The 18673-nt window shown below is 38.2% G+C and overlaps 1 protein-coding gene across 11 annotated transcripts in view; it reads right to left on the reverse strand.

Moving 5' to 3' along the window:
* Nucleotides 1-18673, reverse strand: part of MAPK10 (mitogen-activated protein kinase 10) — a 189550-nt gene that overhangs the window by 53680 nt on the left and 117197 nt on the right. For 8 of the 11 annotated variants that reach the window (XM_074867548.1, XM_074867541.1, XM_074867547.1 and 5 more), the window contains 5 exons: nucleotides 9254-9383; nucleotides 6807-6865; nucleotides 5125-5263; nucleotides 3642-3807; nucleotides 384-455 (listed from right to left, as the gene is read on the reverse strand). In XM_074867548.1, coding sequence (XP_074723649.1) covers nucleotides 384-455; nucleotides 3642-3807; nucleotides 5125-5263; nucleotides 6807-6865; nucleotides 9254-9383 — 566 coding nt within the window. Of the gene's footprint in view, nucleotides 1-383; nucleotides 456-3641; nucleotides 3808-5124; nucleotides 5264-6806; nucleotides 6866-9253; nucleotides 9384-13436; nucleotides 13483-14518; nucleotides 14593-18673 lie in introns of those variants that run through there. The other 3 variants (XM_074867551.1, XM_074867552.1, XM_074867546.1) reach the window with 3 other exon arrangements.

Here is an 18673-nt window from a genome sequence, read left to right on the forward strand (position 1 = left end):
AAAACAGATTTACAGGAACCAGATGAGCCAAGTTAGGATTTTTTTTTTTCTCCTTATTTTTCCTTTGAAGAATAATAAGTAAATAATAAGTATCCAATTTGCAATCATGATGCCTGTTTTCTATATTGCTTATTAGTATGACATAAAGACTACAGGTTTTAAAATAAAGTAGCTTATTTGACTGAAATAATTCTGTGCATCTGTTTTTCATTTTCAATTTTGTTCATATTAGTAATGCGCTGTTTTCATTTACTCATACCTCTGGGATTCAACTTTTTGCTTTTATCTTTACAGTCCTGGTATAGTCATTATATGGTAAAAGGTATGGGGCGGAGGAGAGGAACAAATAATAGGTGAAGCTGCAGCAAATGGCACAAGGATACAGTCCCTTCCTGGAAAGAGGATTTTGTGGCGAACCATTTCTCCCATAATGCATCCCACAGACCATATATCCACTAGAACAGCAGAGACAGGGAAGTGAAGAAGGAGGAAAAAAAAGCAAAGTTAACTACGACATTTCACTCCTAAAGGAGGGGAAAAAGAGCAGGTTGATCAGAACAGTTCAGTTTGTTTTGTGGTTTTGTTGGGGTTTTTTTCATGTCTCACTAAAAGCTAAAATAAATAAGTAAAAGCTGTGTCAGTGAGCTCAACAGTAGTTAGTTACAATGGTGGAAAATCAACATTTTTGGGAAAAGGCCCACGGCTAGGAAGTAAAGATCAAGTGCACAGACCCATGGTACACACTGAGTTTACGGTGAAAACACAACTTTTTTTTTTTTTTTTTTAAGAAAAGAACAAAAGCAAAAAACCCAAACCCAGACAACAATCATCCGGAATAAATCCCACCTGCAGCCAGGCAGTTTGTAGGCCTGCAGGACTGAATCTCTGCAGCAGTATACAAGAGGTTCCAAATGGAACTGCTCACACGAGTAAAGGCTATATGGATAAATACCACCCTTAAGGGTTATTTAAAACTCCTGCTTCAGGATCTGTCTTATCTCTAGGCACCTATCTCTATGTATCTCTCTGTACCTACGTACAGACTGGAAAGGACTGGAGAGTTTGACCTGTGTGGACTCTGCTTTTTACTGCATAGGTACTCAAAATAAATGCTAAAACAAACACTCTGCAGGACAAGTACCAACAAGACTAAGAGCATTTTTTACCTTCCTGATCCTGCCTTCAGCTTTTAGATGCAATATGCATAGTTACGTTAGCTGCTTGGCTTGGGTGGGGTTGTGGGGTTTTTTTCTCTTTAAGTCTTACAAGCAAAAAGGCTAGATAGGTAGTGACACAGCATGCACAGAAAGAAAAGACCCATATTCCATGTAAAGGGGGAAAAACCTGCTTTCAAATGCTTTAAAAGACTACATGTTCCTCAGTTTTGAATCCTCATTTTGTGGTCATGTTTGACCTACACAACCGGTTTCTCCTCTTTTTCTTCCCCCTTTTTATCCTTCAAAAGCAATCCAAAACAAACCAGAGAAACAAACAACTCATTTCTTGGTAAAAACAAAATAAAGGTGAAATGTTTCATTTGGGAAAAGGAGGGTACAGGTGTCAGGGGCATGGGACAGCAAAAGCATGCCTGAGGCAGTGGCAGAGTTTTCTTCATAGTGACAGTGTTGGGACCTTCCACAGAAGTGCAGCAAACTGGTGATAATTATGCATCTTTAGCCAACCAAGTGCAGAAAGAAAATGAAAGCAGTGAACAGTCCTTATACAGGCAGTGTACAGAGTAAGAGGAAAAAATACTAGGGGAGCTTCAGTAATGGCATAGGCTAGAGCAGGGAAGCAAAGAACAAGCCTTTCTGTTGACTTCCTTGGGAGCTGGAATAGAGCCTCCAAGCAGACCAGCTCCTCAGACAGCTGACCTTCATTTTCAAATATTTTGTTTTCTTTCTCTGTTTATTTTATTTTCGTTTTGTACAAGTAAGATGAGATCATTCATCTTGAGCCGGATTCATTGCCCAGAGAAGTAAAAGGAAGTCTCTATGTTAACTTCAATGGGCATTTCATCAGGACTTTTGGATGTGGCAAACATTCTTAGTACCTTCCCAGCTGTGTACTTCATCGCAAAAGTGTGTCTAACTTTTTCTTGGTGCGATTTTAATCATGTGAAAAGCAAGTGCTTTCTCTGTCCTTTCAGGGACAATAACAACAATAGTAATCATCTACTAAATGTCTGGAGAGAAAAAAAAAACCTCAAAATAATTCATTTAACGATAGAAGGAACTCTGGATATTGGCTAAGGAACTATCTAAAATGTGCTGAGCGTAGTTCAGATTTCTAAAGGCACTTATCAAAAATATCAATTATAAAATACTTTAAGGAAGTTTATTCATTTTTCAGAAATTATTCTGCATGCTTAGACTCTGCTTAATAATTCTTTGCTTTTTAGACTTTCATATTAAAAAGTGTTCTGTAAATTCATAAACATTACAAATAATTCATGCAGAGACTTGTTAATTTTGGAAGAGGTTGTGTGAACATGCCTCTATTCATGCTTAAGTCATGGAATTGGCTCCCAAAATCAGTTTCACTGCCCTTTACAGGATGCAGTTGGCTGTTAGTAAAAGTTCTCCTACAGGTTAGCTAACCTCTTCAAAGTAAATTGAGTAGGAGAGTTTTTAATAAATTCCTGGTTTTGACATTTGCTGTATTTGTCATCAAAAAGTCTCATTGTCAAACAGAGAAGTGGTAGCTTTTGACAGCAGAATCTGAGTCATAGCAGATTTTTCTCCACTATGTGTTGTATTCCCTCCTTTTCCGTCTGGTCTACCTGGCACTCAGATGCAGTTCCCAGTTTTGTTACAAAACGAAAATCACTTATAAAGTTTTCCCTTCATCCCCTGCAAAATGTGAATTCTTCCTTACCTGCTTCTCTATAGTGAGCACCCCCACCTGCTTTTCACAATCTTTCCAGGGACCAAGAGGTATCCGATCCCTCACAGAATGTTCAGAGCAAAATCCTATTTACATCTAGGGAGATTACACGCATATGAGATGCATGGTTTTTTAGCTTCAGCTTTTTCCTCTTCTCTCCAACTCGACTTTCCATTAAAAAAAGACTCAAGCTGCGAAATTTATACCTAGATCTTGGCCACATGAAACCTGTCAGCAAAACCTGGGACTTTAGTTAAACCTATCATAAAGACAGAAACTATTCCTGAAATTCAGATCTAGCTCTGGATTTGGAGAAATTCTGGAAGGACTAGGATTACTTATTTCAGCTCATACCTCTTCTTCTTCCCTCAAACAATTCAGAGACCCAGACTCAAATTTAGAACACATCACTATTCAGCAATTCCAGTGGTTCCCACACTGTTCCACAACCACAGGAGACAAAGACATTCTGGTCAGAAAGAGCTAATTGTATTTGATCAGTTCAACCGTAACTAAGAACAAGTTTCTCATTACTCGGCAATCCCACACCGATAAACTCACCAACACTGCATCCCAAATACATTCCGTAGCTGCAGTGCCCAAGTAATAAACTGCTCTAAATGACCTGCCTTTTAAATTCAAGATGTCATTTCCCATTACGTTTTTCTTTTTCTCCTTCTGGTGCCCCTTACAGTTGTAGATGCAGACCTTACACTTCAGGTCGCACTGTACTTGCCATGAAATTGCAGCCCTACCATTCTCCTTGTAGCCCATTCCCAAGATGACCTCTGGTGCTCTGTAGTAACGTGTCACCACATACGGAGTCATCATGAAGCTAGTGCCTGCAGTCCTGGCCAGTCCAAAATCCAAAATCTTCAACGTGCAGTCAGATTTTACCACAATATTACTTGGTTTTAAATCCTGCAAAAGATAGTGAAAAGACATGACTGTCCTTCATCAAGCCAGGCACAGCTGTGATATGGACTCTTCTGACTATCAGAAATACTTGTAAACATACAGCAAAACCTTGCTACTGTTCTCTAGCAAACTCATCCGGAAGATGTTGTAACTTGGCATACTTGGGGCTTTACCTGGATAGCACAAGCCTGAGGGTGTTAAATTAATTGCATTTAGCAGTTCAAGAACCTAAGGTTAGTATTAGAGTACCATTTTGAGTATATATATTTTTTAATGCTGTGAGCCTAATAGAGACATTCCAACTGTACGTGTGGAGATATCTTAATGCTTCATTTATAATAATTCAACTCATCCACTGCTGGATGACTATGTGGAAGCCAAATCTATCATCCTTTGCTAAACATACAACATGCCAAGAAAGAAGACCTTTGTATATTGTAAAGCAACATCAACTTTGTAACCCATTTTATCAGCCCTTTTTTTCTTCCTCTTGTAATGGAAGAGAAACATTTTTTTAATTTGGGTTGGTGGGTTTTTTTGGTTTTTTTTGCTTTGTTTTGTTTTGTTTTGTTTTGTTTGGTTGGGTTTTTTTGTTTGGTTTTTTTTTGTTTGTTTTTTTTTTTTTTCCAGCTGGAAATCCCAAATTAGTAAAAGCACAGTTCAGTAAAGAAGTTAACTCAGGATATTTTCAATCCATTCAGAATTGCCTCCTGCTCACAGTCACACGAATGACTCCTTCTGTTGTCAACAATCACACACAGTGCTACCTCTGGCATTCACAGCCAGGTACCGCATCCTTACCAGACACAGCACTCTGACGTGGAAAAGCAAAATGAGAGGATGTGTTTGATAGAGATTTAGCAGTCTTTTAATTTGATTTAGCACACATAAATGATGGCAAATGCCAGTTCCATATGCCCTGACCTCTGTGGATCCTGGAGCACTCTTCAACCTCAATTCACAGCCTTTCAATGTCATGCGTGGTAGATGTAGCCAGCTGCATTTTCAGGAGAAATAACATCTATCTACATGTTTCAGAGATCATAATCACTCTGATGATTTCCAGTGCTTATTATTTGTTTAGTATTTATTTTTAATAATCACATTACCTTTGTGTCTGATTAAGTTCACAAATAATCTCATTCCTAACACAAGCATGAAGCTACTCTGTTAAGCGGATGGACTATGACTTGTAAGTTTATAGTCATTTTACTGCGAGATAGGGCTTTGATCCACAGTACACAAGAAACTCAAGTGGTTTCTAAAGTCTTCATGATGATGTCATATGCTGCCTTAAGTTTTAAACCAAAGGCCCCTTACCCTGTGAATAATTCCTGCAGAGTGAAGATGCTTGATACCACAGAGCATTTGGTACAGTAGATAAGACATTCGCTCATGGTCTAGCTCCATCTGAATGACCTGGCACAGATTGGCATCCATTAACTCCATTACCAGGTAACTGAATGAAAAAGCAAAGTCATAGGGTTATTGTCTGTGTTGAAGAGGAACCACGGCATCATTTCAAAGAAGTAACAATGTCTCTTCTTGCTTCAAAATTCACTTTATTTCTGATGACTGGGAGTAACACAGCTGAAGACTGGGTGCACTCACAACGGTACCATTGTGGTGTTTGTTTCTCACGGCACCATCTCACTGCAGAGACACCACTCTTTTAGCATCCCAGCAAAACAGGTGGATTGCTGGCCCTTTCTTGGTGCATTCCCCGTGACAGAGACTGTACTCTACATGGGCAAACAGGAAGCACGTGCAGAAAACAGAAGAGCCACAAGCACCAAATGGACCTTTGACCATTATGGGAAACAGCTACCACCGTACATGTAGGAATCGGAGAGTAGTAGAGATGTCTGAGAAGCTAAAATATGCATCCCCATGCGAAATGTCTCCAAAAATCCTCCTAAGATTGCATGACTTCACACAATTCTCATTACAACTATTTGGTCTTGTGCTTCTGATAAATAAGCTTCACTGACAACCTCAGCAGCATGTTAAGCCAGTCCCCTTTAGCCGTAAGTTAATAAGTTAAACACACATTTCTTATGAGATATCTCACAAGCACAGCTGATTGATAACTGTAACATTACATTAAAGCACTCTCAGACTTTGGGGAAAACACGAGCTGTCCATTTCAACGTGAGCTGCATGCCTTGTCTTCTCTCCAGCACTAGTTACCTCCTCTGCTCTGCACAAGTCTGCAGTGACAATATTATGCAGAAATCCCGTAACCAGAACAGTAGTTGACTGACTTCAGCCATTGCTATCCGTTATCATTACTGATATTAGAGTACAGAATGGGAAGATATTTCCATATAATGTATATGGAATATGGGAAAGACTGAAATATAAAAAGAGTACAACTATATAAAACACTAAGTATTTAAAATTTCAGTCAGGGAGGGTTCATGCTACACACAATAGTGCCTGTGCAATAGAGCAGTGTTCAGCAGAGATGCTAGTTGTCCTCTACACCTAGCACTAGTTCCCCAGACAAGTAATTTTACTCAGTTAAAGGTCGTATCAAAACAAATATGAAATGAGGAAATGTTTCACATAAGTCTTATGGGAAATTATTTCCGAATGAAGCGCTGCAATTCAAAACCTCACACACATCAGGGAGTCACATAACAACCGTCATTTGCCAAGCAAACTAGTAACACAAAAGCAGGCCCTTTTAACTACTCAAACCCCTTCCTCTGCACGTGAAGACAAATGCAAACACACTAACCTTCTGAAGAAGAGACACCAGCAGGACGTGCACACTATTACAGCACTTAGGAAACCTGGTATTTGACACCTTCTAAGTGTCAAAAGCGCTCTCAATATGGGAATGCAGAATATCTGTCTACCCACATTGTAGACTACATGTGATCTTTTTTTAGAAGGCTTATAACCTTTGTATTTTGCTGAGTTGTTGTGTTCAAGGTACACTATAATGCCCCCCACATCTCAAAAGCTTTAGTTTAATTACTGTCTGTGTTACTTACACATCCTGGAACTCCTCCAGAGATTTCTGTGGTGTGAAGACATTTAATAAACTGATAATCTGAAAAGAAAAGTAAGACAAAAGGATGAAAATAAGTGATAAATGTAAGCAGTTGAACACATTTTGAAGTGTGTGTTAAAGGATAAACTCTGTTTTTTCATTGCTCAATTTATACTAACGCTTCTCACTTTATGGATCAGTGAAAAGTTGACAACATTCAAAATAAAATACCACAGATCACTAAGATTTCTTCTAGATGCACTTGAAATGGTTTCTGAGAGAAAGATTAGTGATGATCAGTGACAAAAGAAAATGCTGAGGGTGAGACAGTGTTCTGAATTTTGAAGTTATATGTTTAAAGACCAACTGTAGGCTCAATCTAGCATAGCAGTCCTTGTGCTACAGCCAGAAATTTCTTATAATATGAAGAACAATCATCTGAAGGGACAAATAATCAAGGACCATCTTATTAAAAATAAACAGAAGTCCTTCCTTCTCTCTGACACGGCCTCAATTCCTTTGAGGGCACATACACACTCTGACACAAATTTCATCATGAGAGGCACCACTTTTTGGTAGAAGAAGTTTAAAATGGTAGATACATTCTGGGCAAAGACATCTTGCACACTGCAACTCCTTTTTTACTGTTTGGGTTTTGTTTGTTTGGTTGGTTTTTTTTTTTAAATTGGCTGGGCTGTTGGAAGACACTGATAAGAATGTGTGAAAGAGCATGGAGGAAAAACATGACCTCAGGGACCTGAATTTCCTGTGATTTCCTTCCATGTGGACAACAGAGGGAGAAGATATATCAGCGTGATATCACCATGAAGACAACATCTGACAGTCTCCCTCCCCATCTCCATCAACTCTCTAGGCTTTCTAACAGGAATGGTTCAATATTCTTTCTGTCCACTCCACATATTCTGACTGATTGGTGCCTCCACACAGGTGCCTTTACAATCCTTTCCTTCCTTTCCACTTCTCTGTATAGACAGATTAAAACTCTGACCCAACCAATGTGATGCTCTTATCAGTTCTTATGCCGCATTTTAAAAATTCTGTGTTTAAAATTAATATCGTTCCTGCTGCCCTCCGCTCTTTTCAGTCCGTTAAAAACATGAAGTGAGAATGCATCATTGTCCCTACTACTCACTCATCCCTGCATTTTCAAAGCCCCGTGCATTGCTCTGACTGAGGGTAGTTTCCATCCGAGTCAATAGGGAAGAGACAGGTACAGTCCTGATCAACACAGCAGAAATGAAAGGATAAGTCAATGCCCCGAAGTGGGGCAGCAGGACAAGTCCTGCTGTTTGCTATTTTAAGGTCAGTCCTTTTTCGTTCCATGTGAATTTATGACTGAGAACAAGTGTCAAATGTCACCTTACATCACAATCTTCAAGCTCATTTATGTTTTACATGAGGAGAAAGAGTCACTGCAGTATCTGAGGCAAGCGTAAACATGTCACAAACAGAAAAATTAACTCCTAATGAAAAGGAAGGGGCACACAGGTATGGCACCATGCTGCAGCAGAAATCAAGGAATTGTAGGAAGTTTAAATCCTTGGGATTTAATTATCCCTTGACCACGCAATGGGGCAATCCTACATACAAAATCCTACTACAAAAAAAGCAAGCAAGCTCATGCAGTGTCAGGCAGATAGTTCTAACTACTAGACAGATGGTTACAATAAACATACAGCTGTAGAATAGCTCTTTTGCTGCAGTGTAGGAATATTTTCATTTGTTATGGATCCTAAATGTTATACGGTAGGTGTAAGAAGCAGGAAATGTTGTACAATAGGTGTAAGAAGAAGGAAAGTCTAGAACCTGCTAGTGCTGTTTATTTCAACACGAACACTGTGATTAGAAGGAATGGCACAATGTGTTGAGGCTTCAGAGCCCCTGGCTCCACAACGTTAGCTTACACACAAATACATGAGAATGGAAAAGTGCTTTTGGTTCTTAATTTTCTTCTGTAGTTTTGCAACAACCTTCACCATGACGACCCCTCATCTTGTACAACCTATACAATACATTTATATGACTAGGTTTCAGATGAAGTGCAGAACAAGGAGTGACGCTTGTGCATGGGTACTCCAACTCAAGAGACACTGCTTTTGAGACAAATCTCAGTGACGAGAGGGTGGAGCCAGGATTCCAACAACCACTTATGCATTTCTGGATAAGGAGTTGACAAGAACATATTCTGCTCTTAACCCTTCTACAACCGTAACCCTACTAGCAGCACCCCCATTTACCATAGCCTTTAATTAAGCACATGGAAGATCCTCACTCTCTCATGTGGGTATATAATACCAGAAAGACTGTATCCCCCGAGCAAAATTTACTCCTCATTTCTTCTGTTTTAAAAAGGCATCCAACAAAACAATTTTCTTTCTAACAAACCAATATACATACCACTTCTCCCGTTACCTGTTGAAAACTTACATTTTTATGATTCACACACTTCATGAGGACCAACTCCCTGTAAGCTCGCTTGGCATGAGTTTGGTTCTGAAATGGTCTGCTGAGCTTCTTAATGGCCACGTTTCTGTCAAGGACGGCATCATATGCAGCACTGCAGTAATTACAAACACAGAGGTTATGCATCTTAAAGGATATCCTGCATTTCTCATGGTAAATTCCTGAGCGTCAAGTCTACTATTGCCTTTTTTTCCACTTTTTCCACAATTTCTAGAGAATTTCTAGTGAGAAGAAAGAAAACATCAAAAGGAAACATGTACCACATCAGCAGAAGACAGCATGCACCACTACTTCGGAACTCCAGTTCCATAGGAAATTAACATTTATTTTCAAGGGGTGGAAAAAACTAAATTAAGTAACTTCAAATAAAAATACAATAAAAACTGGATGAGACAAAAAGTTGTTTCATAAAGCAACTCTCTGTGCATTGGATACAGCGGAGAGGCTTTTGCTTTTTCTGTCACGATTAAGGACACCTTCTCCAACTGGCTCAATGAACAATTGCCCACTTTTATCTAGAATGAAGTTTGTATTTTCCTTATGATATTTCTAATGGAATCAAGTTATTTAATCATTCTTTGAGGCCATATAATCCAATTCCAATAACATACCTAGAAACAGAACCATTTCACAAAATTTCTTTACCATTTCCTTCTGATACTGAAAAAATTTGTTACATATTCTTAGTTAAAAATTTTGAAAACAGGAAGAAATGCAGGCTCTGGTTTGCAAAGTGGGTTTTAAAACTGGACTCCTAAAATTCTCCTTAAACTCTTAAATGTTTTGTACAACCTTCAGTTATTTTGATAATCTTCACCTCCTATGAATTTGAACTACTTATTTTGGTGGTTCAAATCTAACTATACACATTTTGACTTCCACATTTCACAAAGCACACTAATTCTTAAAAACGTTCCCAAATGGACAGTCCTCAGACCCTCTTCCTGATTTTCTCGTTTACCAAGAATGAGGAAAGACGTGACACAAGTTTTCTGCTACTCCATGAAGAGCAACGATGTATTTTCCTAAAGATAAATCAACCAAACCACTAGTTGTTCTAAAAATAATGACCTTTTTAAGCATCAAAGTAAATATTCAAAATCCTGTAACATTTTTTCTTATTAATTCCTGCTTATTGTAGACATTAGCTGACATTCACTTACAGAGTCTTACTGACCAAGTACAGAGCAGAAAACATGCGAACATCAGAAGCTTAGTCACAAAGCCAACAAAAGCATACAGGTGTTCTAAATAAGCAAAAAAGTGTTGGCAATGTATGTCTTGGAAACTGCACAGGTGGAGAAAAACAAGAAATATTTCAATTACAATACTCCTGCATAAATAACACACCAAATACATCCCAAAAATAAGAATAATTGTTTGCTAAAGGTGATGAGGTGTTTTGCAAAATATGCTTTAGTCCACTGTTGAAATCTGGGGCAGGATGGTGCGATTTTCTCCAAGAATATGTTCAGAGGGGAAAAAAAAAAATTCACATGGCAGCCCTTGCAGGTATTCTGAAACTGTCAGGTAGTTCCATTTTAACATTTTCATAGGGAAACTATTTCAGATCAAAATGTTAGTTTACAAAAAAAAGTAAAAATAAATACTGAATCTACCCAATTTATCAACACTGTGAAATGCCTGGGGAGGAATAACCCCAGGCACCATTACACGCTTGGGGGCCAACAGTCGTGGAAGAAGCTTTGCAGAGAAGGACCCGTGTGTCCTGGTGGACAACAAGCTGAACATGAGTCAGCAATGTGCCCTCGTGGCTAAGAAGGACAACAGCATCCGGGGCTGCATTTAGGAAGACCATTGCTAGCAGGTCAAGGGAAGGCCACATCTGGAGTGCTGGGTCCAGCTCCAGGCTCCCCAGTACAAAAAAGATAGGGATGTACTGGAGCAATTCCACTGATAAGCCATGAAGGTGATTAAGGACTGCAATGTCTGTCATACAAGGAGAGGCTGAGTGAGCTGGGGTTGTTTAGCCTTGAAGTGCTAAGGCTTGGACAATAAGCCCAAACCAGAGTTGACCTATAGATGAATCCTGTACATTTTATAACTGATAACCATTGTGCTAATAGGTATTATACTAAGTTATAGCAAACCAACTATTCTGATGTAAAAGGTGGGAATACTGAAGCCTGAGCAACAGGCCCTGAGCTGAAACTGCTAACTCTGTATGTAGTCATTAGTGAAATATGCATAGAAGATATAGCTTAAACATCATAAAACATGTCTATGTTGAATGTATCTTTATATTTCTTTATGTGTGAGCAAGATAACTGAGCCACAGAAACAGCTGTCTGGCCTTGTGACCTTGCTCATAAATTAATTAGACCAGCAGGGAAACTCCCTTAGCTTCTCCCTTAAGCCCTGGCCAGGCTCTGGGGGGGAACCTAATGTGAGATGAAAACCAGATGTTTCCGCTTAAAACAAAGGTGCCAGCTATTCTGGCTTACTGATTTTTAGGTATATAAGGCTGGGCCCGCTCACAGCGACTTTGGAAGCCTCAGCTACGGGTGGACGCACCGCGTAGGATTTCCCACTTGCCGGGACAGGCTCTCCAAATCCTCGCTGTAACCGGGGCTCCCCAGCGACTGCGGATCTGGATGATGGTAAAGTATGCAAGTGGTGATGGATCTTTCTAATCACTATTCTCTCTCTCAGGTAGTAATGATGTGATGCATTACCCTGTATTTTCCTATTTGTTTAAGTGCACTGTTCTGTCTTTTCTTACTGTATGTTTTCTGTATTATTCTGTTATATTATTTAGTTATTTCTAGTAAATACGCCTGCTCTTTTCACTCTGGTGTCTGAGTTTAATTGATATCCCTGATCAGCAAAACAAGCCTGGAGAAGAGAAGCCTCAAGGGGGATCTTACCACTGTTCTTAAGTATCTGCTGGGAGGAGTAAAAAAGATGGAGCCGGACTCTTCCAGTGGTCCTGGTCTAATTGACTCTGCTTTGAACTGGTGAGTTGGACCAGGTGCTCTCCAACATCATCCATTCTGTCATTTGATAACAATTCATTCTTCTCTTATTCATGAATAAGGCATATAACTTTTATGACCCAGCTAATATCATGCTAGGCACATGCACAAAGATATTGCAGTCACTAGTTAAAACATATATGAAGTAGCTTAGGTGATAAGGCTATCAAAGATCCAGTCTGACTTGACTTCATTCTGGGCAGAGAATTTCACTCAATTAAACCTTATGTTAGGAGGAACAAGATGTGTGATTTATAGCCTAATAGTATGTAGCAGAATGCAAATCTCCTGTAGCAACTGTCGGAATTTTGTCTTTCATTCTCATTTAGTTCAGCCACAACAGGGCGTCATAAAGACCACAACTAAAATAACCCTTAATTCCATTAAAAAGTATTGAACAAATAAAATGCAAAGCCATAGGATTTAAAAACCATGATCTTTCAACAGTTAAATGTTTTGTCTCTGTCGTTCATGAACATATATTACAAATATACTTCAGCAGACAAATCTCTCAGCTAATCCATATTATTTCATCACCCAACTTCTTTTAAGAAGAAAAGCCTACATGAGACTCATCAGAGCTATGTAAGAGTACTTTGGATCATTTAAATAATCTTTTCTCACATTTTAATCTCATCAGTTACATCATAAAATCACTGACTAGGAGTTAGAAAACAGTAACACTGAATGTTTGTCTCAGCAACTTTTTTTCTCCAGTTTTTGATCTTTATTTGCTTTTCTGAATTTTCTCTCTCTGTCAAAACAAGGTGTAAAAAAGCATCAATTTAAAACCAGAAAACCAAAGGCTTCTTAAGCCTTTGGTTTTTATGATCCATTCCCAGTCCTTTACATACCATGGAGGAAAATAGAACAACTAAAGTAATCCTTTTTACAGGGATATTTACTTTGAGATACAAGGATCTTGACTGCAGTTCTGTCATTGTCTTCTATCAAATGGAAGGTGTCCAACTACTTCAAGAAGTCAATACGTAAATTCATTGCACGGAATAAATTAATAGCACTGATGTTTTTGTCTATTCACCAGAGAGAAGCTTTTGTTTACAGACAGCCAACTATGCATTTTACTACAATGAAATTACAGATACCACATGTAGGTCCTCTCTCTGGTGCTTGCTACACAAAATCCTTACCTTGGAACACCAAGGTTAGTACTGATGATATATCAGCCTTCTTAAGACAAACTTCAATCACTGGCAGAAGAGTGGCTGTATAAACAGGTGACTCAAGGGAGCAGGAATAAGAGAGAGAGAGTAATGAGTGTCTGTGAACTGCTATGAAAAGGCTGAGCGTGAAAGTCAATCTCCAATTAGAGACTGGACTTGCATCTAAAAGCCTATGCTTCTTTGGAAACTGTATCATAACACCTCTCGCTAAACCATGTTTTTTTTTTTTTTTAAATGTATATAGTTGTCCTATTTTTATAGCAAAGACTTTAATTCACCCCTGGTCTTGACATGATTGTTTACTGCAACATGAGCTCAGAAAAATCCTCCACTACCATATCTCTGGCAGCTGTACAGACAGAGAATGTAGTAAATAAACTCTTTCCTATAAATTCTGTTTACAGCTAATTTGGCGAGATAAATGTTAGTGTTAAAAATGCCTTTGTGAACTGTAAATAATTTGAAACAAACCTATTTAGCAGAGATAAAAAATTTTAGCCAGATGTGAATATGAATTCATGACTACCAGGAGATATATGTAATTTCAGCTATTTAACAAGACTCTTTGCTGACTTCAGCAGGGAGAAAAAAAAAAAAAAGGAAATAAATGAAACTCATTCTAGTCAGATTTACACGAACCCAGATCATCATTTACCACTAATATTGGATGTGAGTTCAGACTGTAATGATCAATGAGCAATGCTCTGTTATCATACACTTGAAGGACCAGGCATTCATTTTTATACCTATTTCAAAAAGCAAAGAAAAGCATTCTAGTTCCATGTCCAAGTTTCTAGTTCAATAGACACCAAGTAAATACTTAAACTTCTTCCCATACAGGAGTAACTCTTTTAATCAACAATGAAACTTAACATTTATCAATTCCATTATATTCTGCCCCAGAATAGACTCCCAAAACCACAGAAAACACATATTTTTTAAATCAACTTTTAAAGCCAGGTTCCTAGGATAACAAATGGTAATTTCTTATAGTCTTTAGTTTCAAGATTCTTCGGATGGGGCACACACATTCATTTCAAGATGCTTACCCTTTCTCAAGCCACAGCTTCATTAAAGTAATATTATTAACTCTCAGGTGATGGAATAGAAGCCCAAAACAGGAGGGAAGCTCCCAGCCTCTAGCCTCCCAGGAGGGAAATGGAGACTCTTGGCAATCTCGCCAGCTTTCTATATTAAGAAAATCTCTTCACTGAATGTTGTAGACATCCAAGGGACACTAAACATTCCTCTTTCTTACCCATCCCTACATATATATATACTGTGACAAATATAGTATTCAAATCTTTCTGAAAAACTACTTTCTAAAGTGACAAACTTCGGTCATTTTTTCCTTCCTCCAGAAAGACCATCTCTGTTTATTATAAATCACTGCTGTTTATATCTGCATTACTTGATCCTTCTAAGTAAGGTAGTTTTGCCACTGACATTAGCATTTTGCCTTATTTCCTTCATCCCAGCACAGCAAGAAGGAAGAAAGCGGAAACTGATCTTGTTAAACAAATCACTGATCTGTGTATTTGTAATACCCTGGTTATTTAGGGCTGAGATCTCATTCAGTGGAGAGGATTGGTAACCTTGAAAATCACGTTTAACACGAGTGCTAATGATAGGTCATCCTCAACAATCACCACTGATATATGGAGTGGAACACATTCTATATATGCACACAGATACACATCTAAATGTATATACACATATACATAAAATGAAAAGCATAGATGATTCTATATATAAATCCTTTTTACAGTAATTTCTCTGACTTCAAACTCCCTACCCTTGGTTTCAGATAACTATCACTACTGCACTTTCTGAAGAAGTCATTTTTAGGAACGACAAGAGCCAAATCTCTTTTTCCTGCATCAAGCAAAGTTTCTGTAAAAGTGGTTTATGAAACTTTAACCATAAAATATTTCAAGTGCTTTTTCTTCTCTCTACCTAAGGTCCCATTTCAGGCAAGCATTCTAACAAAAAGGAGTAAAAAAGTTATTTTGCTTTAAGCAAATTTTAAAATGTATTTTGGTAGCATTTTTTGTGTGGGTTTTTTTGTTTGTTTTTTATGTTGACCTCACTTATCAGTCCGAATTTTAGAATGAAGTTAGACCTTCTCATTAGACCTTTTTAGAATGAAGTTAGACCTTTTTTTTTTTTTTTTCTTTCTCCTTTTGTCATGTAACTTCAGAGTTTCCAAAGGCAGGCTTTGATACGTTTCTATTCACAAACAGTGCATATTCCTCTCTTCAATAATTACTTTTAAACAGAAAAAAAATCACTATTTTTAGAGTGAAAACTTTCTCCAGAAAATATCTTTTAAAATAGTGAATGTTTTCCATTAAAAGAGGCTAAAAGAAAAGAATTCCATACATGCAGCAACATGCAGAAACAGCTTCACCTAAACAGTACAAGTCAAAGGCCACTGTAATGAACAAGAGCCTTTAAATGTCCTTATTAGGCTTGGAACCAAGCCTGTGGGCTGAAAACCCAGAAAATAACCAATATGACCCTAATGAAGAGTTGCAGACCTGTTGTCAGGAATGGCTACTCTACACTTCAGATCAGGTCTATTTCTCTTCAAAATGCAGAGAAATTCTGTGGCCTCTGAGACAGTATTCAGAGCTGATGCTTAAGACGACCAATACAGTTTCACAATGGATGACTGCTGCACTTTTCCTGTTACCATGTATGGTTCCAGCTATTTGTTTTGAGTTTTCATCAGCTCGCAGCTTCTTGCAATCAGCTGGTAACAGCTGGATTAGGAAATACAATCAAGCTGCCTCCCCAACTGCAACACAAGTCATCATTTGCTTTTTTACTAGCGCCATGGATGTTTCACAGAATAAATAAATCAGCCCCCCAGACCTCCTGTGAACTTCCTCATCACATCAGAGATTACTGATTGAGCTCAAAACATTCCTTCCTGCACTGCATGGGTCAGCAAAGACTGCACGTGCCGAAGTGCATCAGAGTCATCAAACACAGGCATCCTGCCACAGCAAATACCTTGCTAGCAAGGTGGTCCAGCTCATGTCTTTGGAGCCCCTTCACATGCCACGATGAAATGAAACCTAAGTAGCAAAGACAAACAGAAAGGTCCAACTAAGCTGTCACCTCAGCGCATTTTAAACGGGAGCAAGTCCCCTCTTCGAGCCTTTGGGAACATTGCAGTCAAAGCAAGGTAACTCACTGCCAAATATTCAACACGTGACCTCTTATCCTATGTCGGAATGAAGTAATGTGAGAGAGGACAGAAGTGTTTGCATTGTTTGGGATTATCATCCTAGTCCTTGATTGAGAGTTCAACATTGTTGTCAAGATGGTATAGTGAATTCTGTAGCACTTAAACTTCAAAGATGTACCATTATAATTGGATGATTTTAAGGCAAAAGTTCAAAATGTCTGGTTCTATTTTATATTTCAGTGTTTAATCAGGGAAAAATCTTAGAGAATCAGACCCACCATTCAGCGTGCACATACTTTATGGCAGGCAAAATCCAGTTAAAAACAGAAAATACATGTCTTGCTCTCTGCTTGCACAATACGCTTCATTTAGTATACTGCACAAGAAAACGCTTTCTCTCAAACTTTGCTTGTAAGACTTACAGTGCTGATACTGAAATAAAGTCCTCTGAAAATGAAGAAGTTTATTACCCAATTCATATTATGGATTTCACATATAGATATTAAATATTTTAGAACAGGGAAGTGATATGTGGCACATTTTGTCTAAAAAATTTTCACGTCTCCTCTATCATTTCATCATAGCGTCACTGAAATTATTCCTGTAGCATTTTAATACAGGTTTCTTCACTTCATTGCAACATATTTATTCTATTTCCCACCTTCCAAAATACAGGTCTCTAAAGGCCCTGGTTAAATGGAAATATGATTTTTCAGAAATCAGACCAAAGCTCTCTGGTTATCCATACATTAAACAAGAAAAGGTGATTTAAAGAGCTCTACACACATTTCTGTCTGAAAATGTATGGAAATGACCAAAAAATTAAATAAGAACTGCTCATATGATCAGTTGTAACTGTGCTTACTGAAATGGGAGTCAAACAGATGAATCTTCGCCACAGCTAGAAGAAACTACTTCAACAGGAATCTTTCCCCAGTCAGATCTGTGACAGTGTATGCCTAAATATTAATGATCTTAAAGAACTTCTTCAGAGATCCAAATGCACTCATGTTTATTCTTAAAAAAGCAAACACAAAGTCTAAGCCCACAACTCATCCAGTCCCTTTACTGTCACCTATAAAGGATAAGAGTAGTATCATTTTCATATCAGTGACATTTGCAGTCCAATTTTTGATCCATATTACTTATACTGTTTAAAGTACCATAGTCATTACCTGAAATGTCAAAGCCAAACAGCCCTTTCCAACAAAGATAAACTGGGAAGCACAACGAATTGGTATTTCTAAGGGCAACTAGATTTGAAAACTTTGCTGTGAAATCTATTTTGCAATTCAGTCATACTAAGACAGCTCTTATCCACCAAACTTTCAGATGGGTGGTCTGAAGGAAGCTGATCGACCCATCATACATAAGAGAAGGTAAAAAGAACTTGCACAGAAAAAAAAGGCTGGAACGCTTGTTTTTAGTAAACTTATTTACAATAAAAGTTCACTAAACATCTGTCGCTGGTGGGTCCAAATGTGCTATATTATAATTTTTCCAATTATACTACTGGGTAAAACTGTAAAATAATGAAATAATTCACTATGTGGCAAAAGAAGCTACACACTTGGCAAACTGCTGGGAAAAGGAGGAATCACAGGCTGAAATCTATTAAGAAAAAGGAAGGTCTGCAGTAAAATTTGCCCTCTATATTACTTGCTGACAAATTCTTCTATTACCAGGCTGAACCTGCTCTGCTGATATCTTCTTTTAAAAGAGTTATACACATGAAAGTATCAAATTTGCTCATATTAAAGTGCTCTTCCATCAAAACCTCTATTAGTTCTTAAAGGTGACTATCCTCTCCAGCTCCATCACCGCTACAAACCACAAGCCTGTGTATATAGAATCTCCACACCTTGGACAGACCAAAATCTCTCATCTGAGCTGACAACTCAGATGCACAAGGTTATGCCCTTTTGGCTCAAGTTGTACAAAAATGCCTCTGTGACTCTCTCATTGGCAGCTTGAACCTCAATTTAGTTATGTTTCTAATTACATGAGC

The sequence above is a fragment of the Strix uralensis genome, chromosome 4, assembly GCF_047716275.1.
Source record: "Strix uralensis isolate ZFMK-TIS-50842 chromosome 4, bStrUra1, whole genome shotgun sequence".
Classification (NCBI taxonomy): Eukaryota; Metazoa; Chordata; class Aves; order Strigiformes; family Strigidae; genus Strix; species Strix uralensis.